This window comes from Oncorhynchus tshawytscha, linkage group LG08 (genome assembly GCF_018296145.1).
Source record: "Oncorhynchus tshawytscha isolate Ot180627B linkage group LG08, Otsh_v2.0, whole genome shotgun sequence".
Lineage (NCBI taxonomy): Eukaryota > Metazoa > Chordata > Actinopteri > Salmoniformes > Salmonidae > Oncorhynchus > Oncorhynchus tshawytscha.
This window is the reverse complement of record NC_056436.1, coordinates 5,531,546-5,556,854: the sequence shown is the minus strand read 5'-3', so window position 1 is coordinate 5,556,854 and position 25,309 is coordinate 5,531,546. Positions and strand designations below refer to the sequence as shown.

The 25,309-nt window shown below is 46.5% G+C and overlaps 1 protein-coding gene across 4 annotated transcripts in view; it reads left to right on the top strand.

Annotated features, from left to right (window-relative positions):
• The first annotated feature begins 235 nt into the window (after window positions 1-235).
• Window positions 236-25,309, top strand: part of LOC112255847 (RNA-binding protein 25-like) — a 40,306-nt gene continuing 15,232 nt past the window's right edge. The window contains exons 1-10 of one of the 4 annotated variants that reach the window (XM_042325111.1): window positions 236-388; window positions 778-893; window positions 2,975-3,024; window positions 3,351-3,527; window positions 4,598-4,655; window positions 6,662-6,822; window positions 7,458-7,652; window positions 12,070-12,153; window positions 22,003-22,316; window positions 23,426-23,537. In XM_042325111.1, coding sequence (XP_042181045.1) covers window positions 800-893; window positions 2,975-3,024; window positions 3,351-3,527; window positions 4,598-4,655; window positions 6,662-6,822; window positions 7,458-7,652; window positions 12,070-12,153; window positions 22,003-22,316; window positions 23,426-23,537 — 1,245 coding nt within the window. In that variant the 5' untranslated portion in view covers window positions 236-388; window positions 778-799. Of the gene's footprint in view, window positions 389-777; window positions 894-2,974; window positions 3,025-3,350; window positions 3,528-4,597; window positions 4,671-6,661; window positions 6,823-7,457; window positions 7,656-12,069; window positions 12,154-22,002; window positions 22,317-23,425; window positions 23,538-25,309 lie in introns of all 4 variants that reach the window. The other 3 variants (XM_042325110.1, XM_042325109.1, XM_042325108.1) reach the window with 3 other exon arrangements.

The following is a 25,309-nucleotide window of genomic DNA, read 5'->3' as shown; positions in this document are numbered from 1 at the left end:
AGAATTGAACAGAAACTAACATACCAATTGCCAAAAATGTACATCCATGGGGGTTACAAATACAGTGGTTTTTGTCTGTTATTCTGTGTTGATAACTGTTTGAGCAAAAAAAAAAACAACAACTGGTGTTTACTATAATTTACTATAACAAACAGGGTTATTTTGGTACAGTAATAATACATTTCTGTCGACCTCAAGCGTTGAAAAAATATTAACACTCTTTTAAAAATAAAAAACATATCCCATAATGCATTGCGAAAAACATCTCTTTTTTTTTTAGCGGCATAACGTAGCTAGCAAATTAGCTATCGAAGACAGATAAAATATTGTTCATTAAAGGTTATACAAGGTTACAGTGTGTGTGTGTGTATACGTCGCCCGGTTTCAGGTATGTACATCCCACTCTTCTAGCAAAAGTTTATAAACGTTAGAATAGCTAGCAAGTTAGCAACATTTAGTTAGTTAGCTAGCTAGCTCTTTAGCTACATTGGTAGCTTCAGTAGCTTAACTAACGATGGCCAATAGGAAGTGTGTAATAGAAAGAGCTTATTCTATTAAATTCTATTCTCTAGGCAGCCAGTTGGCCTACAACATTTAACTTCATTCGTGTAATTGTTTAATGTCAATTGTAGGGTAATGTAGGCTAACCAAATACCCAGTTTAGCTGTTAACTAAGCTAGCCTAGCTAGCTATCTCCGCAGGCCAGAATGTATTCATGGGTTCCCCCATGCCACGGTCATCCTTGAACCTGTTCTTCCTTCACATTTCATTTTCCAGGTCACTGCACCCATCTCCCAAGATGTCGTACCCCCCTCACCTGAACCGCCTCCCCCAGTTGCCCCCCGGGATTTGCCCTCCCCAATTCGCGGGGTTCCCCCAGGGAGTCCCAGCAGGTGAGAAACATTTTAGTCTGAGTGATCAAACTGGAGGTAATCAGAGGCCTCTGCTACCAGAAACCTTTTCAGTTTTCTAATGATTTATTGCTATGTTGATTAAAGGCATCTCGCGTGCATTGATCTGATCTTCTGTTATATACTATTGCAATGCCTAAAGGCCAGATCAATGCCAGTGGTCTGGACAGACCATAATATTGTGACTATAATGATGAACACCAAGATTTGAAAGAAATCCCCAAGGATTGTGCTCAAGATACATAAAAAAATATATATATATTTTAATCATGTGCAATTTAAAAATGATTTGACTGTTGAACCCGATTTATCTAGAGGATGATTTAAATCACACGACAGAATGTTTTATTTATTTGCTCACTGAGGTAATGGACCATCATGCATCAGTAAGAAAAAGTACAGTTGGGGCTCGTCCGTCTCCGTGGATTGATGAACTGATGAGGCGTTTTCTCAAAGACATTTGGCAAAAGACTTAGCAGCCAAATCAAAGCTAAAAAGACAATTATAAAATATTATGTAATTATGCAGTTAAATGAAATGTAAGGAGGGAAAAAAAAAAACGTTATTTTATAAAGATGCTTGTATTGATTGTAAAAAGGTATGAAATACAGTGAAGGGCTTACTTGATACATCTATCTCATCATGCCCGTCTTGTGTGGAGGTTGACTGGAAAACTAATTTGCTGAGAGGTAATGTAAACACCAATTCTTCCAAACAAGCTATTGTCCAATGAATTGATGATCATATTATGAGCAATATTATGAGCAATAAGATCTGCTCTTTTTGTCTACAAACGGTGTCAGTGGAGGAGGTGTTAAACCTATTGAAGTCATTACCTGATGGTAAATCTACAGGTTATGATCTTATGGGACAATTATTTTACTTCACTCTGTTGCTTCCCCAGATTGCAGCTCCACTGAAATTCCTATTTAATTGGTCACTGGAAAAGAGGCAATTTCCAAATGTTTGTCCAATCCCAAAAGACAGCAAAGAACTCATTACTCCTGCCAATGGTCGACCAATCAGTCTACGCCGTTCACTCAGTGAGCTATTGGAGGGTATCGTGAGTAGGCAAATATGGGATTATATGGGGAAAAATAATGATCTGATCACAGCCAATCAGAATGCTTAGGATAGCTAAATATTTTACCAGGAAAGATTCTTAAGCAATCAACACAGGCATTAATTGGGAGGTCAGGTGAACTACTGTTCTAAGGTCTGGGGAAAAATGCAACAGCAAGTGACATTAGGAGGTTGCAGTTTAGATAGAACAAAGCAGCACAGATTGTTTTAAGGTGGAGATATGGTTCTTCTGTTGCAGTCATGCACAATGCACCTGGGGGGGATCATTGATAATTGGAAGAGAAAAAAAAACATGCTTATTTTATTTCATAACTCCATTCACAACAGTATTCCGTTGGTAAGAGACAGACATTCAGTCAATACTAGGAATAGATTGTACACCAGCTATTTTTAATTGAACCCTTTATTTAACGAGGCAAGTCAATTAAGAACAAATTCTTATTTACAATGACGGCGTACACCCTGGCCAAACCCGAGCGACTCTGGGCCAATTGTGCACCGCCCCTACGGGACTCCCAATCACGTCCGGATGTGATACAGCCTGGATGTTTGTGTTACCCAGCCAGGAAAGAGAAATAGACAAAATATCATTTAGATTCAAAAGAAATTTAATAATTTATCTGAGCAAAACCAGAATCTTTTTCAATGTATAAAATACACGCAATACTTTAGAAGTATTTGTAAAATCAAATACATGTGAAGCTTATACAGGACTAGGGTAGATGAATGAACTAATCTATCTAGTCATAATATTATGTCTGCAGTTTGTAGCAGTGGGTTATATGTCAACATGTGATTTTTTTTATTTGAATGTTTAACGACTCTTAGAAGATCAGTCCAAATGAGGACTAAAAGAGATCCTAATAAAATCGAATTAACACATCGCTTTTGATGGTCAAGTGCAGTGGTGTATTAGGGAGAGAACCAATGTCTTACTGCAGATTCGTCTGATGTGTCTCTCTGTGTGTGTCTTCTTCGAGGTACGCCCATGATTCCAGTCCACATGGGGATTATGACCTCTGCGCCTGCTGTAAGCCTCTACTGCTGCTGTTACACAAACACACAGACATACACACAAATATATATACACACACACACACACACACAAATAAACACACACACAAATACACACACACACGCAGACATACACAAAAATAAACAGACATACACACAAACAAATATACAAACACACACACACACACACAAATATACACACACACACACACACACAAATAACACACACACAAATACACACACACACACACACACACAAATATACACACACACAAAACTAAACACACACACACACACAAAACTCCCCTCTCCTAATGTGTGTGTTGTATTACTGTATTGCAGGTCATGGTTCCTACCACAGTGTCTATGGTCCAGATGCCTCCTGGCCCTAGGAAGGATCTGAACCCAGTCCGAGTCAAGGAGAACCAGGAGGGGGGCAGTGGAGACCCCACCACCACAGTGTTTGTCGGGAACATCTCAGAGAAGGCTTCAGACATGCTGGTCAGACAGCTGTTAGCGGTGAGCACTGAGCAGGGCACGGAAACAGGGGTTTTAACCTTCTGTTTGTGTTTTATTTGTGATCTGGGTCCTCTTGAGGCTTCTTCTTGCCACTGCTTGGTTCTTGGTTTCTAGGCCGGGTTACTGTAAAGCACTTTGTGACAACAGTTTATGTATAAAAAAAAAAGGGCTTTTATAAAGTAGGGTTGTCTACAATGCCAGTATTGCGATACGACAATACTCGGTTTTCCATGGCAAAAAAAAAAAATAAAGAATGAAGCAGACTAATCTCGTATGTTCCTCAGCCAATTTTTGTGAACTCAGTTGCGGTTTGCTTAAATCAGTTTGTGAAGTGTGAACACTCTAAAGGAACTCAGACCCTTTAAAAGAGGCCTTGAACCCGAACTGAGATCATCTTGAGAGTTCGGTACGCTTGAATTCCGCCATCCTGTTCCTATATAATATAAAATTATAATAATAATAATATAAAATAATAATAATATAAAATTACAAACAATGGTGTGCAGGTTCGTGGGAAAGAAACACAAGCTGTTTTTTTAAATATATTTTTTTATTTTACCCCCTTTTCTCCCCAATTTCGTGGTATCCAATTGTTTTAGTAGCTACTATCTTGTCTAAATCGCTACAACTCCCGTACGGCCTCGGGAGAGACGATGGTTGAAAGTCATGATACACACTCCGATACACAACCCAACCAAGCCGCGCATCCAACCCGGAAGCCAGCCGCACCAATGTGTCGGAGGAAACACCAAGGAACAACCTTGGTTAGCGCGCACTGCGCCCGGCCCGCCACAGGAGTCGCTGGTATACTTTCTGAATACTTTCTGAAATGCACTGTAGCTCTGGGAAGAAAAACAAATGTGCCTCAACAGAAGGCTGTGTGTTTACAACATTGAGAGCATTCCTTGCCACGATTCTCGATTGTGTATCGTGATCCTGGTGTCGTAATAACCCTAATATATATAAAGTTTATAAACCAATTTGATGGAATGATATAGATACTCTGACATTTTGGTCTTTAGTCTCAGATGAGTGATTTCCCTCTGCCTGTCTTTTCCACCATCCTGTAGAAATGTGGCCTGGTCCTGAGCTGGAAGAGAGTCCAAGGGGCTTCTGGGAAACTGCAAGGTAAAAACAAAACAGGTACAACACTTCTATTATACTTTCCCTCCTTTCCTTGTTGTGTTGTTAACCGCCGACAGAGTCTGTGTAGTTACCGTCGGCAGAGTCTGTGTAGTTACCGTCGGCAGAGTCTGTGTAGTTACCGTCGGCAGAGTCTGTGTAGTTACCGTCGGCAGAGTCTGTGTAGTTACCGTCGGCAGAGTCTGTGTAGTTACCGCCGGCAGAGTCTGTGTAGTTACCGCCGGCAGAGTCTGTGTAGTTACCGCCGGCAGAGTCTGTGTAGTTACCGCCGGCAGAGTCTGTGTAGTTACCGCCGGCAGAGTCTGTGTAGTTACCGCCGGCAGAGTCTGTGTAGTTACCGCCGGCAGAGTCTGTGTAGTTACCGCCGGCAGAGTCTGTGTAGTTACCGCCGGCAGAGTCGGCAGAGTCTGTGTAGTTACCGCCGGCAGAGTCTGTGTAGTTACCGCCGGCAGAGTCTGTGTAGTTACCGCCGGCAGAGTCTGTGTAGTTACCGCCGGCAGAGTCTGTGTAGTTACCGCCGGCAGAGTCTGTGTAGTTACCGGCAGAGTCTGTGTAGTTACCGCCGGCAGAGTCTGTGTAGTTACCGCCGGCAGAGTCTGTGTAGTTACCGCCGGCAGAGTCTGTGTAGTCACCGCCGGCAGAGTCTGTGTAGTTCACCGCCGGCAGAGTCTGTGTAGTCACCGCCGGCAGAGTCTGTGTAGTTACCGCCGGCAGAGTCTGTGTAGTCACCGCCGGCAGAGTCAGTAGTCCGCCGGCAGAGTCTGTAGTTACCGCCGGCAGAGTCTTGTATTTAACCAGGTAGGCCGGCAGAGTCTGTTTACAACTGTATAAAACCGCCGGCAGAGTCTGTATAAGTTACCTCTCTCCGGCAGAGTCTGTGTAGTTACCGCCGGCAGAGTCTGTGTAGTTACCTCCGGCAGAGTCTGTGTAGTTACCGCCGGCAGAGTCTGTGTAGTTACCGCCGGCAGAGTCTGTGTAGTTACCGCCGGCAGAGTCTGTGTAGTTACCGCCGGCAGAGTCTGCGTAGTCACCGCCGGCAGAGTCTGCGTAGTTACCGCCACGCAAGTTATTTTTATTTCACCTTTATTTAACCAGGTAGGCCAGTTGAGAACAAGTTCTCATTTACAACTGTATAAAACTCTCTCTCTCTCTCCCAGTGACTGTATAAAACTCTCTCTCTCTCTCTCTCTCTCCCAGTGACTGTATCTCTCTCTCTCTCTCTCTCTCTCTCTCTCTCTCCCAGTGACTGTATAAATCTCTCTCTCTCTCTCTCTCTCTCTCTCTCTCTCTCTCTCTCCCAGTGACTGTATAAAACTCCCAGTGACTCTCTCTCTCTCCCAGTGACTGTATAAACTCTCTCTCTCTCTCTCTCCCAGTGACTGTATAAATCTCTCTCTCTCTCTCTCTCTCTCTCTCTCTCCCAGTGACTGTATAAACTCTCTCTCTCTCTCTCTCTCTCTCTCCCAGTGACTGTATAAATCTCTCTCTCTCTCTCCCAGTGACTGTATAAATCTCTCTCTCTCTCCCAGTGACTGTATAAATCTCTCTCTCTCTCTCCCAGTGACTGTATAAATCTCTCTCTCTCTCTCTCTCCCAGTGACTGTATAAATCTCTCTCTCTCTCTCCCAGTGACTGTATAAATCTCTCTCTCTCTCCCAGTGACTGTATAAATCTCTCTCTCTCTCTCCCAGTGACTGTATAAATCTCTCTCTCTCTCTCCCAGTGACTGTATAAAGTGACTGTATCTCTCTCTCTCTCTCTCTCTCTCTCCCAGTGACTGTATAAATCTCTCTCTCTCTCCCAGTGACTGTATAAATCTCTCTCTCTCTCTCTCCCAGTGACTGTATAAATCTCTCTCTCTCTCTCCCAGTGACTGTATAAATCTCTCTCTCTCTCCCAGTGACTGTATAAATCTCTCTCTCTCTCCCAGTGACTGTATAAAACTCTCTCTCCCTCCCAGTGACTGTATACAACTCTCTCACTCTCTGTAGCGTTTGGTTTCTGTGAGTACAAGGAGCCAGAGTCCACCCTGCGTTCCCTGCGTCTGCTACATGAGCTGTTGCTGGGAGACAAGAAGCTGCTGGTTAAGGTTGATGCTAAGACCAAGGCCCAGCTTGAAGAATGGAAGGCTAGGAAGAGGAACGCCAACGGGGTGAACACACACACACACACACACACACACACACTGTCTACCATGAGAGGGTAATGGAGGAGAGCAGACTGGGTTCAGAAAATATAAGTTGCACCTCTCTCCTAGCAGTGAGCATTTCATTACCAACATTTAGTCTTCTATGAGGTCCGGGACGATACTGGTATCACGATACTCGTTTGTATCACGGCAAGGAAATAAAACACAAAGCAGATGTTAAACTTCTTTATGAAAACAGCTCTAATGTTGGAAACAAACAAACATTATTAATCTACATTACTACATTACATTATTAAACTATTCAGAGTCCAAAAAAAATAATTTTCTAAGCAAAAGCACACTCAATATGTTACATACAGCAGTTTTTCAAATTATATATATTTTTTTATAGCACCGTAGAGTTTGGTCTGCTTTGTGTTTTTCTATTTGTCATGTAAAACAAAATATTGCGATAGTGGTATCATCCCGGCCCTAGTCTTCGTCAGGGCAGAGCATTGGCTTGGTTTTAACATGGCTTCTGTGTGGTACACGTTTTTGCAAAATCCAACATGAACATTCCTCTTTCAATGTACTTTTTGTTTTATTTTATAAAGGAATTTCTCTTGGCTTTCTCGCCTCTCTCTTTTTACGTCTCATAGGGAGCCAAGTCTGAGGACGGGCCCAAGGAAGAAGAGGATGAGGAAGAGGTTCTTGACGAAGACACAAAGCGTCGTGACCAGATAGTAAAAGGGGCGATCGAGGGGTTGATCCGGGAGTACGGCAGTGAGCTCAACGCCCCTTCTCAGGACGGAGACAACCAGCCCCGCAAGAAGAAAAGAGAGAAGAAAGAGGAGGTAGTAGTGTCCGTTCCCCAGGAGAGAGGAGGTAGTAGTGTCCGTTCCCCAGGAGAGAGGAGGTAGTAGTGTCCGTTCCCCAGGAGAGAGGAGGTAGTAGTGTCCGTTCCCCAGGAGAGAGGAGGTAGTAGTGTCCGTTCCTCTGGAGAGAGGAGGTAGTAGTGTCTGTTCCTCTGGAGAGAGGAGGTAGTAGTGTCTGTTCCTCTGGAGAGAGGAGGTAGTAGTGTCTGTTCCTCTGGAGAGAGGAGGTAGTAGTGTCTGTTCCTCTGGAGAGAGGAGGTAGTAGCGTCTGTTCCTCTGGAGAGAGGAGGTAGTAGCGTCTGTTCCTCTGGAGAGAGGAGGTAGTAGCGTCTGTTCCTCTGGAGAGAGGAGGTAGTAGCGTCTGTTCCTCTGGAGAGAGGAGGTAGTAGCGTCTGTTCCTCTGGAGAGAGGAGGTAGTAGTGTCCGTTCCTCTGGAGAGAGGAGGTAGTAGTGTCCGTTCCTCTGGAGAGAGGAGGTAGTAGTGTCTGTTCCTCTGGAGAGAGGAGGTAGTAGCGTCCGTTCCTCTGGAGAGAGGAGGTAGTAGTGTCTGTTCCTCTGGAGAGAGGAGGTAGTAGCGTCCGTTCCCCAGGAGAGAGGAGGTAGTAGCGTCCGTTCCTCTGGAGAGAGGAGGTAGTAGCGTCCGTTCCGCCGGAGAGAGGAGGTAGTAGCGTCCGTTCCGCTGGGGAGAGGAGGTAGTAGCGTCCGTTCCGCTGGGGAGAGAGGAGGTAGTAGCGTCCGTTCCGCTGGGAGAGAGGAGGTAGTAGCGTCCGTTCCCTGGGAGAGAGGAGGTAGTAGCGTCCGTTCCGCTGGGGAGAGGAGGTAGTAGCGTCCGTTCCTCTGGGGAGAGGAGGTAGTAGCGTCCGTTCCGCTGGGGAGAGGAGGTAGTAGCGTCCGTTCGCTGGGGGAGGAGGTAGTAGCGTCCGTTCCGCTGGGGAGAGGAGGTAGTAGCGTCCGTTCCGCTGGGAGAGGAGGTAGTAGCGTCCGTTCCGCTGGGAGAGGAGGTAGTAGCGTCCGTTCCGCTGGGAGAGAGGAGGTAGTAGCGTCCGTTCCGCTGGGAGAGGAGGTAGTAGCGTCCGTTCCGCTGGGGAGAGGAGGTAGTAGCGTCCGTTCCGCTGGGGAGAGGAGGTAGTAGCGTCCGTTCGCTGGGGAGAGGAGGTAGTAGCGTCCGTTCCGCTGGGGAGAGAGGAGGTAGTAGCGTCCGTTCCCTGGGAGAGAGGAGGTAGTAGCGTCCGTTCCGCTGGGGAGAGGAGGTAGTAGCGTCCGTTCCGCTGGGAGAGAGGAGGTAGTAGCGTCCTGGGAGAGGAGGTTAGTGTCCCGCTGGGGAGAGGAGGTAGTAGCGTCCGTTCCGCTGGGGAGAGGAGGTAGTAGCGTCCGTTCCGCTGGGGAGAGGAGGTAGTAGCGTCTGTTCCTCTGGGGAGAGGAGGTAGTAGCGTCCGTTCCGCTGGGGAGAGGAGGTAGTAGCGTCCGTTCCGCTGGGGAGAGGAGGTAGTAGCGTCCGTTCCTCTGGGGAGAGGAGGTAGTAGCGTCCGTTCCGCTGGGGAGAGGAGGTAGTAGTGTCCGTTCCTCTGGGGAGAGGAGGTAGTAGCGTCCGTTCCGCTGGGAGAGGAGGTAGTAGTGTCCGTTCCTCTGGGGAGAGGAGGTAGTAGCGTCCGTTCCGCTGGGGAGAGGAGGTAGTAGCGTCCGTTCCGCTGGGGAGAGGAGGTAGTAGCGTCCGTTCCGCTGGGGAGAGGAGTTCCGTTCTGGGAGAGGAGGTAGTAGCGTCCGTTCCGCTGGGAGAGAGGAGGTAGTAGCGTCCGTTCCGCTGGGAGAGGAGGTAGTAGCGTCCGTTCCGCTGGGAGAGGAGGTAGTAGCGTCCGTTCCGCTGGGAGAGGAGGTAGTAGCGTCCGTTCCGCTGGGGAGAGGAGGTAGTAGCGTCCGTTCCGCTGGGGAGAGGAGGTAGTAGCGTCCGTTCCGCTGGGGAGAGGAGGTAGTAGCGTCCGTTCCGCTGGAGAGAGGAGGTAGTAGCGTCCGTTCCGCTGGGAGAGGAGGTAGTAGCGTCCGTTCCGCTGGGGAGAGGAGGTAGTAGCGTCCGTTCCGCTGGGGAGAGGAGGTAGTAGCGTCCGTTCCGCTGGGGAGAGGAGGTAGTAGGTCCGTTCCGCTGGGAGAGAGGAGGTAGTAGCGTCCGTTCCGCTGGGGAGAGGAGGTAGTAGCGTCCGTTCCGCTGAGAGAGGAGGTAGTAGCGTCCGTTCCGCTGGGAGAGAGGAGGTAGTAGCGTCCGTTCCTCTGGGGAGAGGAGGTAGTAGTGTCCGTTCCTCTGGAGAGAGGAGGTAGTAGCGTCCGTTCCTCTGGGAGAGAGGAGGTAGTAGCGTCCGTTCCTCTGGGGAGAGGAGGTAGTAGCGTCCGTTCCTCTGGAGAGAGGAGGTAGTAGTGTCCGTTCCTCTGGAGAGAGGAGGTAGTAGTGTCCGTTCCTCTGGAGAGAGGAGGTAGTAGCGTCCGTTCCTCTGGAGAGAGGAGGTAGTAGCGTCCGTTCCTCTGGAGAGAGGAGGTAGTAGCGTCCGTTCCTCTGGAGAGAGGAGGTAGTAGCGTCCGTTCCTCCGGAGAGAGGAGGTAGTAGCGTCCGTTCCTCCGGAGAGAGGAGGTAGTAGCGTCCGTTCCTCCGGAGAGAGGAGGTAGTAGCAGCGTCCGTTCCCCCGGAGAGAGGAGGTAGTAGTGTCTGTTCCTCTGGAGAGAGGAGGTAGTAGTAGCGTCCGTTCCCCAGGAGAGAGGAGGTAGTAGTGTCTGTTCCCCAGGAGAGAGGAGGTAGCAGCGTCCGTTCCCCAGGAGAGAGGAGGTAGTAGTGTCTGTTCCCCAGGAGAGAGGAGGTAGTAGTGTCTGTTCCTCTGGAGAGAGGAGGTAGTAGTGTCCGTTCCCCAGGAGAGAGGAGGTAGTAGCGTCCGTTCCCCAGGAGAGAGGAGGTAGTAGCGTCCGTTCCCCAGGAGAGAGGAGGTAGTAGTGTCCGTTCCTCTGGAGAGAGGAGGTAGTAGCGTCCGTTCCCCAGGAGAGAGGAGGTAGTAGTGTCCGTTCCTCTGGAGAGAGGAGGTAGTAGCGTCCGTTCCGCTGAACAGAGGAGGTAGTAGCGTCCGTTCCTCTGGAGAGAGGAGGTAGTAGCGGCCGTTCCGCTGGAGAGAGGAGGTAGTAGCGGCCGTTCCGCTCAACAGAGGAGGTAGTAGCGTCCGTTCCGCTGGGGAGAGGAGGTAGTAGCGTCCGTTCCTCTGGAGAGAGGAGGTAGTAGCGGCCGTTCCGCTCAACAGAGGAGGTAGTAGCGTCCGTTCCGCTGGGGAGAGGAGGTAGTAGCGTCCGTTCCGCTGAACAGAGGAGGTAGTAGCGTCCGTTCCTCTGGAGAGAGGAGGTAGTAGCGTCCGTTCCTCTGAACAGAGGAGGTAGTAGCGTCCGTTCCGCTGGAGAGAGGAGGTAGTAGCGTCCGTTCCTCTGGAGAGAGGAGGTAGTAGCGTCCGTTCCGCTGGACAGAGGAGGTAGTAGCGTCCGTTCCGCTGGAGAGAGGAAGTAGTAGCGTCCGTTCCTCTGGAGAGAGGAGGTAGTAGCGTCCGTTCGCTGGACAGAGGAGGTAGTAGCGTCCGTTCCGCTGGGGAGAGGAGGTAGTAGCGTCCGTTCCTCTGGAGAGAGGAGGTAGTAGCGTCCGTTCCGCTGGACAGAGGAGGTAGTAGCGTCCGTTCCGCTGGGGAGAGGAGGTAGTAGCGTCCGTTCCGCTGGAGAGAGGAGGTAGTAGCGTCCGTTCCGCTGGAGAGAGGAGGTAGTAGCGTCCGTTCCGCTGGACAGAGGAGGTAGTAGCGTCCGTTCCTCTGGAGAGAGGAGGTAGTAGCGTCCGTTCCGCTCAGCAGAGGAGGTAGTAGCGTCCGTTCCGCTCAACAGAGGAGGTAGTAGCGTCCGTTCCGCTCAACAGAGGAGGTAGTAGCGTCCGTTCCGCTCAACAGAGGAGGTAGTAGCGTCCGTTCCGCTCAGCAGAGGAGGTAGTAGCGTCCGTTCCACTGAACAGAGGAGGTAGTAGCGTCCGTTCCTCTGGAGAGAGGAGGTAGTAGCGTCCGTTCCCGCTCAGCAGAGGAGGTAGTAGCGTCCGTTCCGCTCAGCAGAGGAGGTAGTAGCGTCCGTTCCGCTCAACAGAGGAGCTAGTAGCGTCCGTTTCTCCTATTTAAAACACGTGATGAGAGAGATTGTCAATGTTGTTTTACATGGAGTGTGTTTTTTGTTTCTTCACTTGTTTTCCAGGAGGAGGCGCTTAAACCGGCAGCCATTTTGTTTTTCTTTTCTGTAAATCGCTACGCTAACTTCTGGGCCGCCCTGGACCTTGTTTCAGTAGTGTCGTTTGGTGATGGGAGAAGGACATGTTATGAACCTGATATCACGTTTATCTGTTTCCCAGGAGGACATCAATGTGATGGAGATGGAAGATGACAAAAGAGACCTGATATCCAGAGAGATCAGTAAATTCAGAGACACTCACAAGGTAAAAAACTACAATACCCATATCTAGAGCATACCCAGTGTAGGTTTTAACACCCCTGTCAATGACTGGACTACAAATTAATGTATTGACCCCCATTTCTAACATCCTAACATTAATTTCAAATAGTTCAGATATTTGCTAATTTTGTTCAATTGAACTTGATTAAAAAAAAATATATATATATATTTTATAAACAATACGTGGAATGTCCGTCAAGTCAACAACTGATATATTTCAGTTTCCCCAACAGTGTAAAGAGTTACAGGATAAACTGTTAATAACAGTGACTTGGGATGACAGTATACAGTAGAACTTTCAGTTAGACGCAGGACAGGGCGACTCCAGTCCTCGGTGGCCTTATTCAGGGTCCCCGCCCCATCATCCTTAGCAAACACACCGGATTTTTAAACTTAACTTCATTCTAAACTGAAGATCATGAATGAGTTGATTATTGTAGTCAGGTGTGTCAGCTGGAGCCCCGCCCCTCCCCGAGGACTGGAGTTACACCCCCTCCCCAAGGCCTGATAGGATGGACGAAATGTTAAAATTCCTCAAAGCTAATCTATTGATTATAACCCCACCATTATGGTAGACATCATATGATGACTAAAGCAAGATGAATCTCAGAGCTTTTGGGGGAAAAGTATGCGAGGATAGGATGTAAGTATCATCTTTTAATTTATCATCTCTACGTCTCGGGCGCTCCCTTCTGGAGGACTTGCAAAGGGGCAACTGGCTCTGAGACTGTGCTACACTATATATATATATATATGGTATTCGGGTACCATTTTGCATACGCCAATGTCTTTTAGCTAGTTGGCATGGGTTAAAAGGAGGCCCCTACTGGTTGTGTGAATACAAAGCCAGAGAGCCTAGTGAACCTATGCAGGTCCTTGTGTTGTGTTTTGAAGAAGGCAGACTAGGGACTCAAAATTATGGCCCAGATTCCCCCAGTTTTCCAGAATTCCCGGTTGAAAGATTTATGAAATTACGGGGATTTTTTTGGAAAACCAGGCTATTTTGGGGAAAACTACCTGGGATTTTGCAACCCAAAGGTAGAGACTGAGAGTGAATAACCACGGCTGTTTAAGCAGTCTGTAGTGTAGGGTACTAAAAGCAGGGAGCGTCCCTCCACAGCAGCACTTTGAGATCTGAAGACTAGATAGGTAAGACTTTCTGTCTGTATTTTATCCTCCTCCCTCGCGCTCTCCCTCTCCCACTCCCTCCCTCTCGCTCTCCTTCTCAATCTCCCACTCCCTCGCTCTCCTTCTCAATCTCCCACTCCCTCGCTCTCTCCCTCTCGCTCTCCCACTCCCTCCCTCTCGCTCTCCTTCTCAATCTCCCACTCCCTCCCTCTCGTTCTCCTTCTCAATCTCCCACTCCATCGCTCTCCCACTCCCTCGCTCTCCTTCTCAATCTCCCACTCTCTCGTTCTCTCCCTCTCAATCTCCCACTCCCTCCCTCTCGCTCTCCTTCTCAATCTCCCACTCCCTCCCTCTCGTTCTCCTTCTCAATCTCCCACTCCATCGCTCTCCCACTCCCTCGCTCTCCTTCTCAATCTCCCACTCTCTCGTTCTCTCCCTCTCAATCTCCCACTCCCTCCCTCTCGTTCTCCTTCTCAATCTCCCACTCCCTCCCTCTCGCTCTCCCACTCCCTCGCTCTCCCTCTCAATCTCCCACTCCCTCGCTCTCCCTCTCAATCTCCCACTCCCTCGCTCTCCCTCTCGCTCTCCCGCTCTCCCTCTCAATCTCCCACTCCCTCCCTCTCGCTCTCCCTCTGTCTCCCACTCCCTCCCTCTCAATCTCCCACTCCCTCCCTCTCGCTCTCCCTCTGTCTCCCACTCCCTCCCTCTCAATCTCCCACTCCCTCCCTCTCGCTCTCCCTCTCAATCCCCCTCTCCCCCCTCCTCCAGCTTTCTGCTCTTACTTTCTCCTTTTCTACCTCGCTGTACTTTATATTTGTATATTTGTCTTATATTATGTCTCTCTCTATTATGTTAAATAAAAACCTTGTTTAGGAACATCACAGGAAGGTTTTATGCTGCTTATTTTCCAAATCTAATAGACTTGGAAGGTTTTTAGGGTAAAGAGAAGAGCACTATTCCCATCATATACAGTGTGTAAGTGGAACGTGAAGGTTCAAGCATGTTAGGAAACATTACCCACACTGAACACCACACATCTAGTGACAGGATCCTATATTACCTCATCGCCAGGGGACTGTTGCGTTAGAGGTAAGTCCAGACAGGACAGGACACTGTTGCGTCAGAGGTATTTTCAGACAGGACAGGGGACTGTTGCGTTAGAGGTATTTTCAGACAGGACAGGGGACTGTTGCGTTAGAGGTAAGTCCAGACAGGATAGGGGACTGTTGCGTCAGAGGTAAGTCCAGACAGGACAGGGGACTGTTGCGTTAGAGGTATTTTCAGACAGGACAGGGGACTTTTGCGTCAGAGGTATTTTCAGACAGGACAGGGGACTGTTGCGTCAGAGGTAAGTCCAGACAGGACAGGGAACATTCTAGAACATCAGTTTAATCCAAATGGAAGTGAGAGATGTAGTGAAGGGAAATCTTAGCTAAATCTCTTTCAGCTCCAGCTTTCTCTATTCTGTTTCCTCTCCTTCTTCTCTCTGACAGGACAGGAGACCCACAGTTCAGTTTAGTCCAGCAGATTTACACGTTGTAGTTTCTTTTATACTGATCACACTATCCAGCACAAAATTGACGAACATCATTCAATGGCATTTGACCAGCTCAAATCTATTGCCATCGTAATGAATGGACATATAGCCATAGCATTTTTTTTTTTGTAGTGAGGTACCATATTGGTGAGGTACCGTATCTCTCTGTATGGTAAGGGCTGTTGGTACTCTTGTCTCTGTCTGGTGTTGTGTTAATCACTCTGTTGGTCTGAGACGATCTGACGATGGACATCAGAAGACTACCTCTGGGTAAGAACAGCTCTATGATTTCATTCCTTTTACCCAAACTGGAATACCTACCTGCATTGACTCTCTCTAACACCAATGTAAAAGATCACCATTTTGTATCTAAACTAGTCTTTTTTTAATGTGGTGTGATTTTAACTGGATAATGTGTACAGTAAATTAATCACTGGTCCATCGTAAGGGATCGATGGACAGATATATTTTGCCACTTTTAAAAAACAAAAAATTTGTTTCTGTGAACTTGACCTGCTCTTCCTCACAGGAGTAGCTTGTAGGCTTGTAGGGGCAGAGACAGAAGCGCTGAGTGAGTCCGTAATTCATCACCTGTAAGTCACAAACAACCAATTAGCCCCACAGAGGATCTCTATTTCCTGCTTTTCTGAGAGAAGTGAACCCTGATGTGTGTTTCTGTGCTTTTAATACATAAAACAACAACAACAACAGTTTGTTTTGGTTCACTTTGAAATCTTATGAATGTCGCTAGCTAAATTATTTATGGTAACTAGATAAAGTGGTTTCCACCGTCTCCAGATTGGGATTTTTTTGGGCTCTGATAAGTCACCGCCATCATTAAGAAGTGCATTGACCAGTGACCGTACGTACATACCCCAACCAGAAGTCATGGATTACAGGCAACATCTGCACTGAGTTTAAGGCTAGAGCTGCTGCTTTCAAGGAGTGGGAACAGTAATCCGGATGCTTATAAGAAATCCCGCTAAGACCTCCAACGAACCATCATACAGGTAAAGCATCGATACAAGACTAAGATCGAATCCTACGACACAATGCATGTGGCAGTGCTTGCAAGCTGTCATGGATTACAAAGGGAAATCCAGCCGCGAGCTGCCCAGAGGATCTAAATGTCTACTCTGCTCGCTTCGAGACAAGTAACTCTGAGCCATGCATGAGAACACCAGCTGTTTTCCGGACGACTATGTGATCTCACTTTCCGTAGCCAATGTGAGTAAGACCTTTAGCGGAACCCCTCGCCAACAGCCAATGAAATTGCACGGCGCCAAATACAAATCAACAAATCTCATAAATCAAATTTCTCAAACATATAAGTATTAGGCACCATTTTAAAGATAAAATTCTCGTTAATCCAGCCACAGTGTCTGATTTCAAAAAATGATTTACAGCGAAAGCTCCACAAACGATTATGTTAGGTCACCACCAAGTCACAGAAAAACCCAGCCATTTTTCCAGCCAAAGAGAGGAGTCACAAAAAGCACAAATAGAGAGAAAATTAATCACTAACCTTTGATGATCTTCATTAGATGACACTCATAGGACTTCATATAACATAATACATATATGTTTTGTTCGATAAAGTGCATATTTATATCCAAAAATCTCATTTTACATTGGTGTGTTATGTTAATTTGTTCAAAAACATGCTGTGATTTTGCCAAGAGCCACATGAATTCACAGAAATACTCATTATAAATGTTGATGAAAATTCAAGTGTTATGCATGGAACTTTAGATACACTTCTCCTTAATGTAACCGCTGTGTCAGATTTTTTTTAAACTTACAGAAAAAGCATAATCTGAGTACGGCTCTCAGAGCCCAAACCAGCCAAAAGAAATATCCGCCATGTTGCGCAGTCAACATTAGTCAGAAATAGCATTATAAATATTCACTTACCTTTGATGATCTTCATCAGAATGCACTCCCAGGAATCGCAGTTCCACAATAAATGTTTGTTTTGTTCGATTATGTCCAAATATATAGCTTCTTTTGTTAGGGCGTTTGGTAAACAAATCCAAACGCGCGTTCAGGTCCTGCCGAACGTCGGATGAAAAGTTTAAAAATTATAATTATTAATTACAGGTTGTAGAAACTTCTCAAACTAAGTATAAGTATAAGTTTTTATCATAAATGTTCAATAATGTTCCAGCCGGAGAATTCCATTGTCTGTAGAAAAGCAATGGAACGAGAGATACCTCTCATGTGAACGAGCATGACTGAGAACGAGGCTGCTGCCAGACCACTTAGTCAAACAGCTCTCATTCGCTACCCCTTCACAGTAGAAGCCTGAAACAACGTTCTAAAGACGGTTGACATCTAGTGGAAGCCTTATGAAGTGCAACATAACCCATATCCCACTGTGTATTCGATAGGGACTGAGTTCAAAAACTACAAACCTCAGATTTCTCACTTCCTGTTTGGATTTTCTTCTCAGGTTTCCGCCTGCCATATGAGTTCTGTTATACTCACAGACATCATTCAAACAGTTTTAGAAACTTCAGAGTGTTTTCTATCCAATACTACAACTAATATGCATATATTAGCATCTGGGACTGAGTAGGAGGCAGTTTACTCTGGGCACGCTATTCATCCAAAAGTGAAAATGCTGCCAAAGAAGTTAAACAGGTAAACATTTTTTATTTTTTTTATTTTTACCTTTATTTTACCAGGCAAGTCAGTTAAGAACAAATTCTTATTTTCAATGATGGCCTAGGAACAGTGGGTTAACTGCCTGTTCAAGGGCAGAACGACAGATTTTGTACCTTGTCGGCTTGAGGATTTGAACTTGCAACCTTTCAGTTACTAGTCCAATGCTCTAACCACTAGGCTACCTTGCGCTAGGCCAGATGAAATACCAGGATGTACCATGGGAATACGCTGGCAAGTGTCTTCACTGACTTTCTTTACTTATCCCTGACCCTGTAATACCTACAAGCAGACCCCCATTGTCCCTGTACACCCAAGAACGCCAAGGTAACCTGCCTAAATGACTACGGACCCCGTAGCACTCACATCTATAACTATGAAAGACGGGTCATGGATCACATCAACACCATCATCCCAGAAACCTTAGACCCACACCAATTTGCATACCGCCCCAACAGATCCATACTGCCCTCACCCACCTGGACAAAAGGAATACCTATTCAAAAATGCTGTACATTGACTACAGCTCAGCATTCAACACCGTAGTCCCTTCCAAGCTAATCACCAAGCTCAGGACCCTGTGGACTGCACATCTCCGTCTGCAACTGGATCCGGGACTTCCTGATGAGCAGCCCCCAGGTTGCGAGGGTAGGTAACAACACATCCGCCACACTGACCATCAACACGGGACCCCTCAGGGTTAGGTGCTTAGTCCCTTCCTGTACTCCCAGTTCACCCAAGACTGCAAGGCCGCGCACGACTCCCAACACCGTCATTTTGCAGTTTGCTGACGAAACAATGGTGGTAGGACTGATCACCGACAACAATGAGGGAGCCTATAGGGAGGAGGTCAGAGACCAGGACCACGGTGGTAGGCTTGATCACCAATGAAAAGCCTATAGGGAGGAGGTCAGAGGTCAGGAAAACAACCCTCAACGTCAGCAAGACAAAGCAGCTACCTACAGGATGAGTTGAGCGGGTCGAGAGTTCCTCAGTGTCCACAGTTGAGCGTTCCTAAGGCATTTACATGGTCCACACACACCCACACAGCTGTGAAGAGGGAACACCAGCACCTCTTCCCCCTCAGGACGCTGAAAATATTTTGGCATTGGCCCTCAGATCCTCAAAGTTCTACAGCATCGTCTTGACTGTCTGCATCACCACTTGGTACGGTAACTGCAAGGCACCCGAAGGCAAGGCGCTACAGAGGGTGGTGAGTACGGCCCAGTACATCACTGGGGCCAAGCTCCCTGCCATCCAGGACCTCTATACCAGTGTCAGAGGAAGGCACCAAAATATTGTCCAACTCCAGCCACCCAAGTCATAGACACACACTGAACTCTATACACACACACACACACACACACACACACTGGACTCTACACACACACACACTGGACTCACACACACACACACACACACACACATTTCAATGGACAAAAAAATGTGCTTTTCTTTCAAAAACAAGGACATTTCTAAATGACCCTAAACTTTTGAAAGGTGGTGTATATGTAGGTCGGGGTAAAGTGACTATGTATAGATAATTGATAATAAACAGTGAGTAGCAGCAGCGTAAATCATTGGGAGGGGAGGCAATGCAAATAGTCTGGGTAGCCATTTGATTAGCTGTTCAGCAGTCTTCTGGCTTGGGGGTAGAAGCTGTTAAGAAGCCTTTTGGACCTTGACGTGGTGCTCCGGTACCGCTTGCTGTGCGGTAGCAGAGAGAACAGTCGTTGACTAGGGTGTCTGGAATCTTTGGCAATTTTTAGGTCCTTCCTCTGACACCGCCTGGTATAGAGGTCCTGGATGGCAGGAAGCTTGGCGACAGTGATGTACTGGGCCGTACGCACTACCTTCTGTAGAGCTTTGCGGTCGGAGGCCGAGCAGTTGCCATACCAGACGGTGATGCAACCAGTCTGGATGCTCTCAATGGTGCCGCTGTAGAACTTTTTGAGGATTCATGCCAAATCTTTTCAGTCTCCTGAGGGGGAATAGGCGTTGTCGTGTCCTCTTCATGACTGTGTTGATGATGTGGACACCAAGGAACTTGAAGCTCTCAACCTGCTCCACTGCAGCCCCGTCGATGAGAATGAGGGTGTTCTCGGTCCTCCTTTTCCTGTAGTCCACAATCATCTCCTTTGTCTTGATCACGTTGAGGGAGAAGTTGTTGTCCTTGCACCACACTTCCAGGTCTCTGACCTCCTCCCTATAGGCTTTCTCGTTGTCGGTGATCAGACCTACCTCTATTGTGTCATCTGCAAACTTAATGATGGGGTTGGAATCGTGCTTGTTCATGCAGTCATGGGTGAACAGGGTGTACAGGAGGGGACAAAGAACACAACCCTGGGGGGCCCCTGTGTTGAGAATCAGTGTGACAGATGTGATGTTGCCTACCCTTACCAGGAACCAGTAGCAGAGGGGAGATGTTTAGTCCCAGGGTCCTTAGTTTAGTGATGAGCTTTGTGAGAACTTTGGTGTTGAATGCTGAGCAGTAGTCAATGAACAGATTTCTCACGTAGGTTACTTTTGTCCATATGGGAAAGGGCATTGTGGAGTGCAATAGATTTTGCATCATCTGTGGATCTGTTGGGGCGATATGCAAATTGGAATAGGTCTAAGGTTTCTGGGATGATGGTGCTGTGAACCATGACCAGCCTTTCAAAGCACTTCATGGCTACAGATGTGAGTGCTACGTGTCGGTAGTCAGTTAGGTAGGTTCTTGGGCACAGGGACTATGGTGGTCTGTGTGAAATATGTGGGTATCACGGACTCGGCCAGGGACAGGTTGAAAATGTCAGTGAACACACTTGCCAGTTGGTCAGCGCATGCTCGGAGTACACGTCCTGGTATTCCGTCTGGCCCTGTGGCCTTGTGAATGTTGACCTGTATAAAGGTCTTACTCGCATCGATTACGGCGAGCGTGATCACATAGTCATCCGGAACAGCTGGTGCTCTCATGCATGCTTCAGTGTTGTTTGCTTCGAGGCGCGCATAGAAGTCATTTAGCTCGTCTGGTAGGCTTGTCACTGGGCAGCTCGCGGCTGGGCTTTCTTTTGTAGTCTGTAATACTTTGCAAGCCCTCCCACATAGGATTCAATCTTAGTCCTGTATTTACGCTTTGCCTGTTTGATGGTTCGTCGGCGGGCAAAGCAGGATTTCTTATAAGTGTCCGGATTAGTCTCACGCTCCTTGAAAGCAGCAGCTCTAGCCTTTAGCTCAGTGTGGATGCTGCCTGTAAATCCATGGCTTCTGGTTGGTACGTACAGTCACTGTAGGGACAATATCATCGATGCACTTATTAAGGAAGCCGGTGACTGAAGTGGTATACTCCTCAATGCCATCGGATGAGTCCCGGAACATATTCCAGTCTGTGCTAGTGAAACAATCTGCGTCATCTGACCACCTCCGTATTGAGCGAGTTATTGGTACTTCCTGCTTTAGTTTTATCTTGTAAGCAGGAATCGGGAGGATAGAGTTGTGGTCAGATTTTCCAAATGGAGAGCGAGGGAGAGCTTTGTAGACGTCTCTGTGTGTGGAGTAAAGGTGGTCTAGAGTTTTTTTTCCCTCTAGTTGCACATGTGACATGCTGGTAGAAATGAGGTGAAACGGATTTAAGTTTCCCTGCATTAAAGTCCCCGGCCAAAAGGAGCGCCGCCTCTGGATGAGCATTTTCTTGTTTGCTTACGGCTTTATACAGTTTGTTGAGTGCGGTCTTAGTGCCTGCATCGGTCTGTGGTGGTAAATAGACAGCTATGAAAAATATAGATGCTAAGCTCTCTTGGTAAATAGTGTGATTTACATTTTATCGTGAGATACTCTACCTCAGATGAGCAAAACCTTGAGTTCCTTAATATTTGATTTTGCACACCAGCTGTTATTGACCAATAGACACAGACCGCCACCCTTTGTCTTACCGGAGGGAGCTGTTTTATCTTGCCTATGCAGCATAAACCCAGCCAACTGTATATTATCCATGTCGTCGTTCAGCCACGATTCGAACTCGACTGGAACATAAGATATTACAGTTTTTAATGTCCGGTTGATAGTCTTGAACGGAGCTCGTCCAGTTTATTCTCCAGTGATTGCACGTTGGCCAATAGGATGGATGGTAGAGGCGGGTTACCTACTCGCCAAGGCACCCGGACCTCCGTCCCCTGTATTGACATCTTCTCTTCATGCGAATGACAGGGATTTCCTTCATGTCCGGCTCGTTAAAGAAAAAAAAAAATCTATGTCCAGTTCGAGGTGAGTAAATCGGTGTTCTGATATATCCAGAAGCTGTTTTCGGTCAAAAGAGACAGTAACAGAAACATTATGTACAAAAATAAGTTACAAACAACGTGAAAAAAAAATCACAATTGGTTAGGAGCCAGTAAAACGGCAGCCATCTTTTCCGGCGCAGCAGAGTGACTAACAGTGTATTCCTTCTTCGGGTAGAAACTGTTGTCCTTGGTGAATACAACGGTAGAATGATAACACAGGATACTCCTCTTCTTCCCGTAGAAACTGGAGGAGGAGAAGGGAAAGAAAGAACAGGAACGACAAGAGATCGATAAGGACAGGAGGGAGAGGGACAAAGAGAGGGAGCGAGAGAGGGAGCGCCGGGACCGCGAGAGGGAGAAGGAGAGAGAGAAGGAGAAGGAACGAAACGACAACAACAACAAGGAGAGAGAGCGGGATCGAGAACGGATCGATCGGGACCGTGAACGGACGAGGGAGAGGGGAGACAGAGGAGAGAGGGAGAGGGGAGACAGAGGAGAGAGGGAGCGCGTGAAGGAGAGGAGTCGAGAAGTCAGCATAGACCGCAGTAGATCCAGGTTGGTATGAGGTTAACGCTGAAACAGGTTGGTATGAGGTTAATGCTGAAACAGGTTGGTACGAGGTTAACACAGATCCAGGTTGGTATGAGGTTAACACTGAAACAGGTTGGTATGAGGTTAACGCAGATTCAGGTTGGTATGAGGTTAACGCAGATTCAGGTTGGTACAAGGTTAACGCTGTAACAGGTTGATATGAGGTTAACGCTGAAACAGGTTGGTAGATTCAAATCAAATCAAATCCAGATTCAGGTTGGTACAAGGAAACAGGCTGTAACAGGTTGATATGAGGTTAACGCTGAAACAGGTTGGTATGAGGTTAACACAGATCCAGGTTGGTATGAGGTTAACGCAGATCCAGGTTGGTATGAGGTTAACGCTGAAACAGGTTGGTATGAGGTTAATGCTGAAACAGGTTGGTATGAGGTTAACTGAAACAGATTCAGGTTGGTATGAGGTTAACACAGATCCAGGTTGGTATGATTCAGGTTGGTACAAGGTTAACGCTGAAACAGGTTGGTATGAGGTTAACACTGAAACAGGTTGGTATGAGGTTAACGCAGATCCAGGTTGGTATGAGGTTAACGCTGAAACAGGTTGATATGAGGTTAACACTGAAACAGGTTGGTATGAGGTTAACACAGATCCAGGTTGGTATGAGGTTAACGCAGATACAGGTTGGTATGAGGTTAACGCTGAAACAGGTTGGTATGAGGTTAACGCTGAAACAGGTTGGTATGAGGTTAACACTGAAACAGGTTGGTATGAGGTTAATGCAGATTCAGGTTGGTATGAGGTTAACACTGAAACAGGTTGGTATGAGGTTAACGCTGTAACAGGTTGATATGAGGTTAACGCTGAAATATATGGACAGATCCTAGATCAGAATGAATAAGACTATATGGACAGATCCTAGATCAGAATGAATAAGACTATATGGACAGATCCTAGATCAGAATGAATAAGACTATATGGACAGATCCTAGATCAGAATGAATAAGACTATATGGACAGATCCTAGATCAGAATGAATAAGACTATATGGACAGATCCTAGATGCTCTGAAACACTTAAGTGGCGAGTGTTTGAACTCACGTCTCTTCCTGTAGAGAACGGAGCCGCGATGAGAAGAAACACGACCGCGAGGAGGATCAGGAGGAGGCGTACGAACGCAGGAAACTGGAGAGGAAGATGAGGGACAAGGAGACTGCCTACCAGGAAGTAAGTTTGACATGTAGTCCCATGTTTGACGAGGTTTAAAGCCTGAATTTATACCCTACGCAAGTACACAACACAAGAACTACATTAGTTTATTTTGTATTTTATTTATTTCACCTTTATTTAACCAGGTAGGCTAGCTGAGAACAAGTTCTCATTTACAATTGCGACCTGGCCAAGATAAAGCAAAGCAGTTCGACACATACAACAACAACAACAACAACAGAGTTACACATGGAGTAAAACAAACATACAGTCAATAATACAGTAGAAACAAGTCTATATACGATGTGAGCAAATGAGGTGAGATAAGGGAGGTAAAGGCAAAAAAGGCCATGGTGGCGAAGTAAATACAATATAGTAAGTAAAAAAATAAAAGTGTTTGTATGCAGGATTGTTTGTATGTACACTACTGTTCTAAAAGTTTGGGGTCACTTAGAAATGTCCTTGTTTTTGAAAGAAAAGCACTTTTTTTTTTTTGTCCATTTTTAAAATAACATAAAATTGATCAGGAATACAGTGTAGACATTGTTAATGTTGTAAATTACTATTATAGCTGGAAACGGCTGATTTATTATGGAATATCAGTCCTGTGTTCCAATGGCATGTTGTGTTAGCAAATCCAAGTTTATCATTTTAAAAGGCTAATTGATCACTAGAAAACCATTTTGCAATTATGTTAGCACAGCTGAAAACTGTTCTGCTTAAAGAAGGAATAAAACTGTCCTTCTTTAGACTAGTTGAGTATCTGGTGCATCAGCATTTGTGGGTTCGATTACTGGCTTAAAATGGCCAGAAACAAAGACCTTTCTTCTGAAACTCGTCAGTCTATTCTTGTTCTGAGAAATGAAGGCTTTTCTATGTGAGACATTGCCAAGAAACTGACTATCTCGTACATCGCTGTGTACTACTCCCTTCAAAGAACAACGCAAACTGGCCCTAACCAGAATAGAAAGAGTAGTGGGAGGCCCCGGTGCACAACTGAGCAAGAGGACAAGTACATTAGAGTGTCTAGTTTGAGAAACAGACGCCTCACAAGTCCTCAACTGGCAGCTTCATTAAATAGTACCCCGAAAAAACACCAGTCTCAACATCAACAGCGAAGAGGCGACTCTGGGATGCTGGCCTTCTAGGCAGAGTTCCTCTGTCCAGTGTCTGTGTTCTTTTGCCCGTCTTAATCTTTTCTTTTTATTGGCCATTCTCAGATACAACGACTTTTTTTTTTATGGAGCCCAAACTTTTGAACGGTAGAGTATATCATTTAGCAGACACTTTAATTCAAATGGATCTCAACCTCAACAGTGAAGAGAATTGTATGTATGTGTTTGTTTGTATGCAGGATTACCATTTTGCTAATTGCTATTTTCCATTTTCCAGATACTTGTGTAGGGTGTAAATCAGGCTTTACCACCGCAGTATACTGGCATAGCATGAAACACAGCCAGTCTGACTACTCTTTCTCTCAGGCCTAAGGCACTTAGAATGTGTCCCAAATGACACCCTATTCTCTATATAGTGCACTACAGTATTTTGCAATGGTTTTCTAGTGCACTACTTTTGTCCTGAGCCCGAATGGCCCTGGTGCACTGTGTAGGGTGTCTTTTGGGACTCGAGCACTGTGTTCATACTGGCTCTGTCGTAAGAGAACTCAATATAACACCTGTCTATGTGTTTGTACATTATGAAAAGATGCTGATTGGCTGAAACAGCGTTCTAACTGTGTTTTATATCAGGCCTGTTTTGATTCAGGGATGCTGATTGGCTAAAACAGTGTT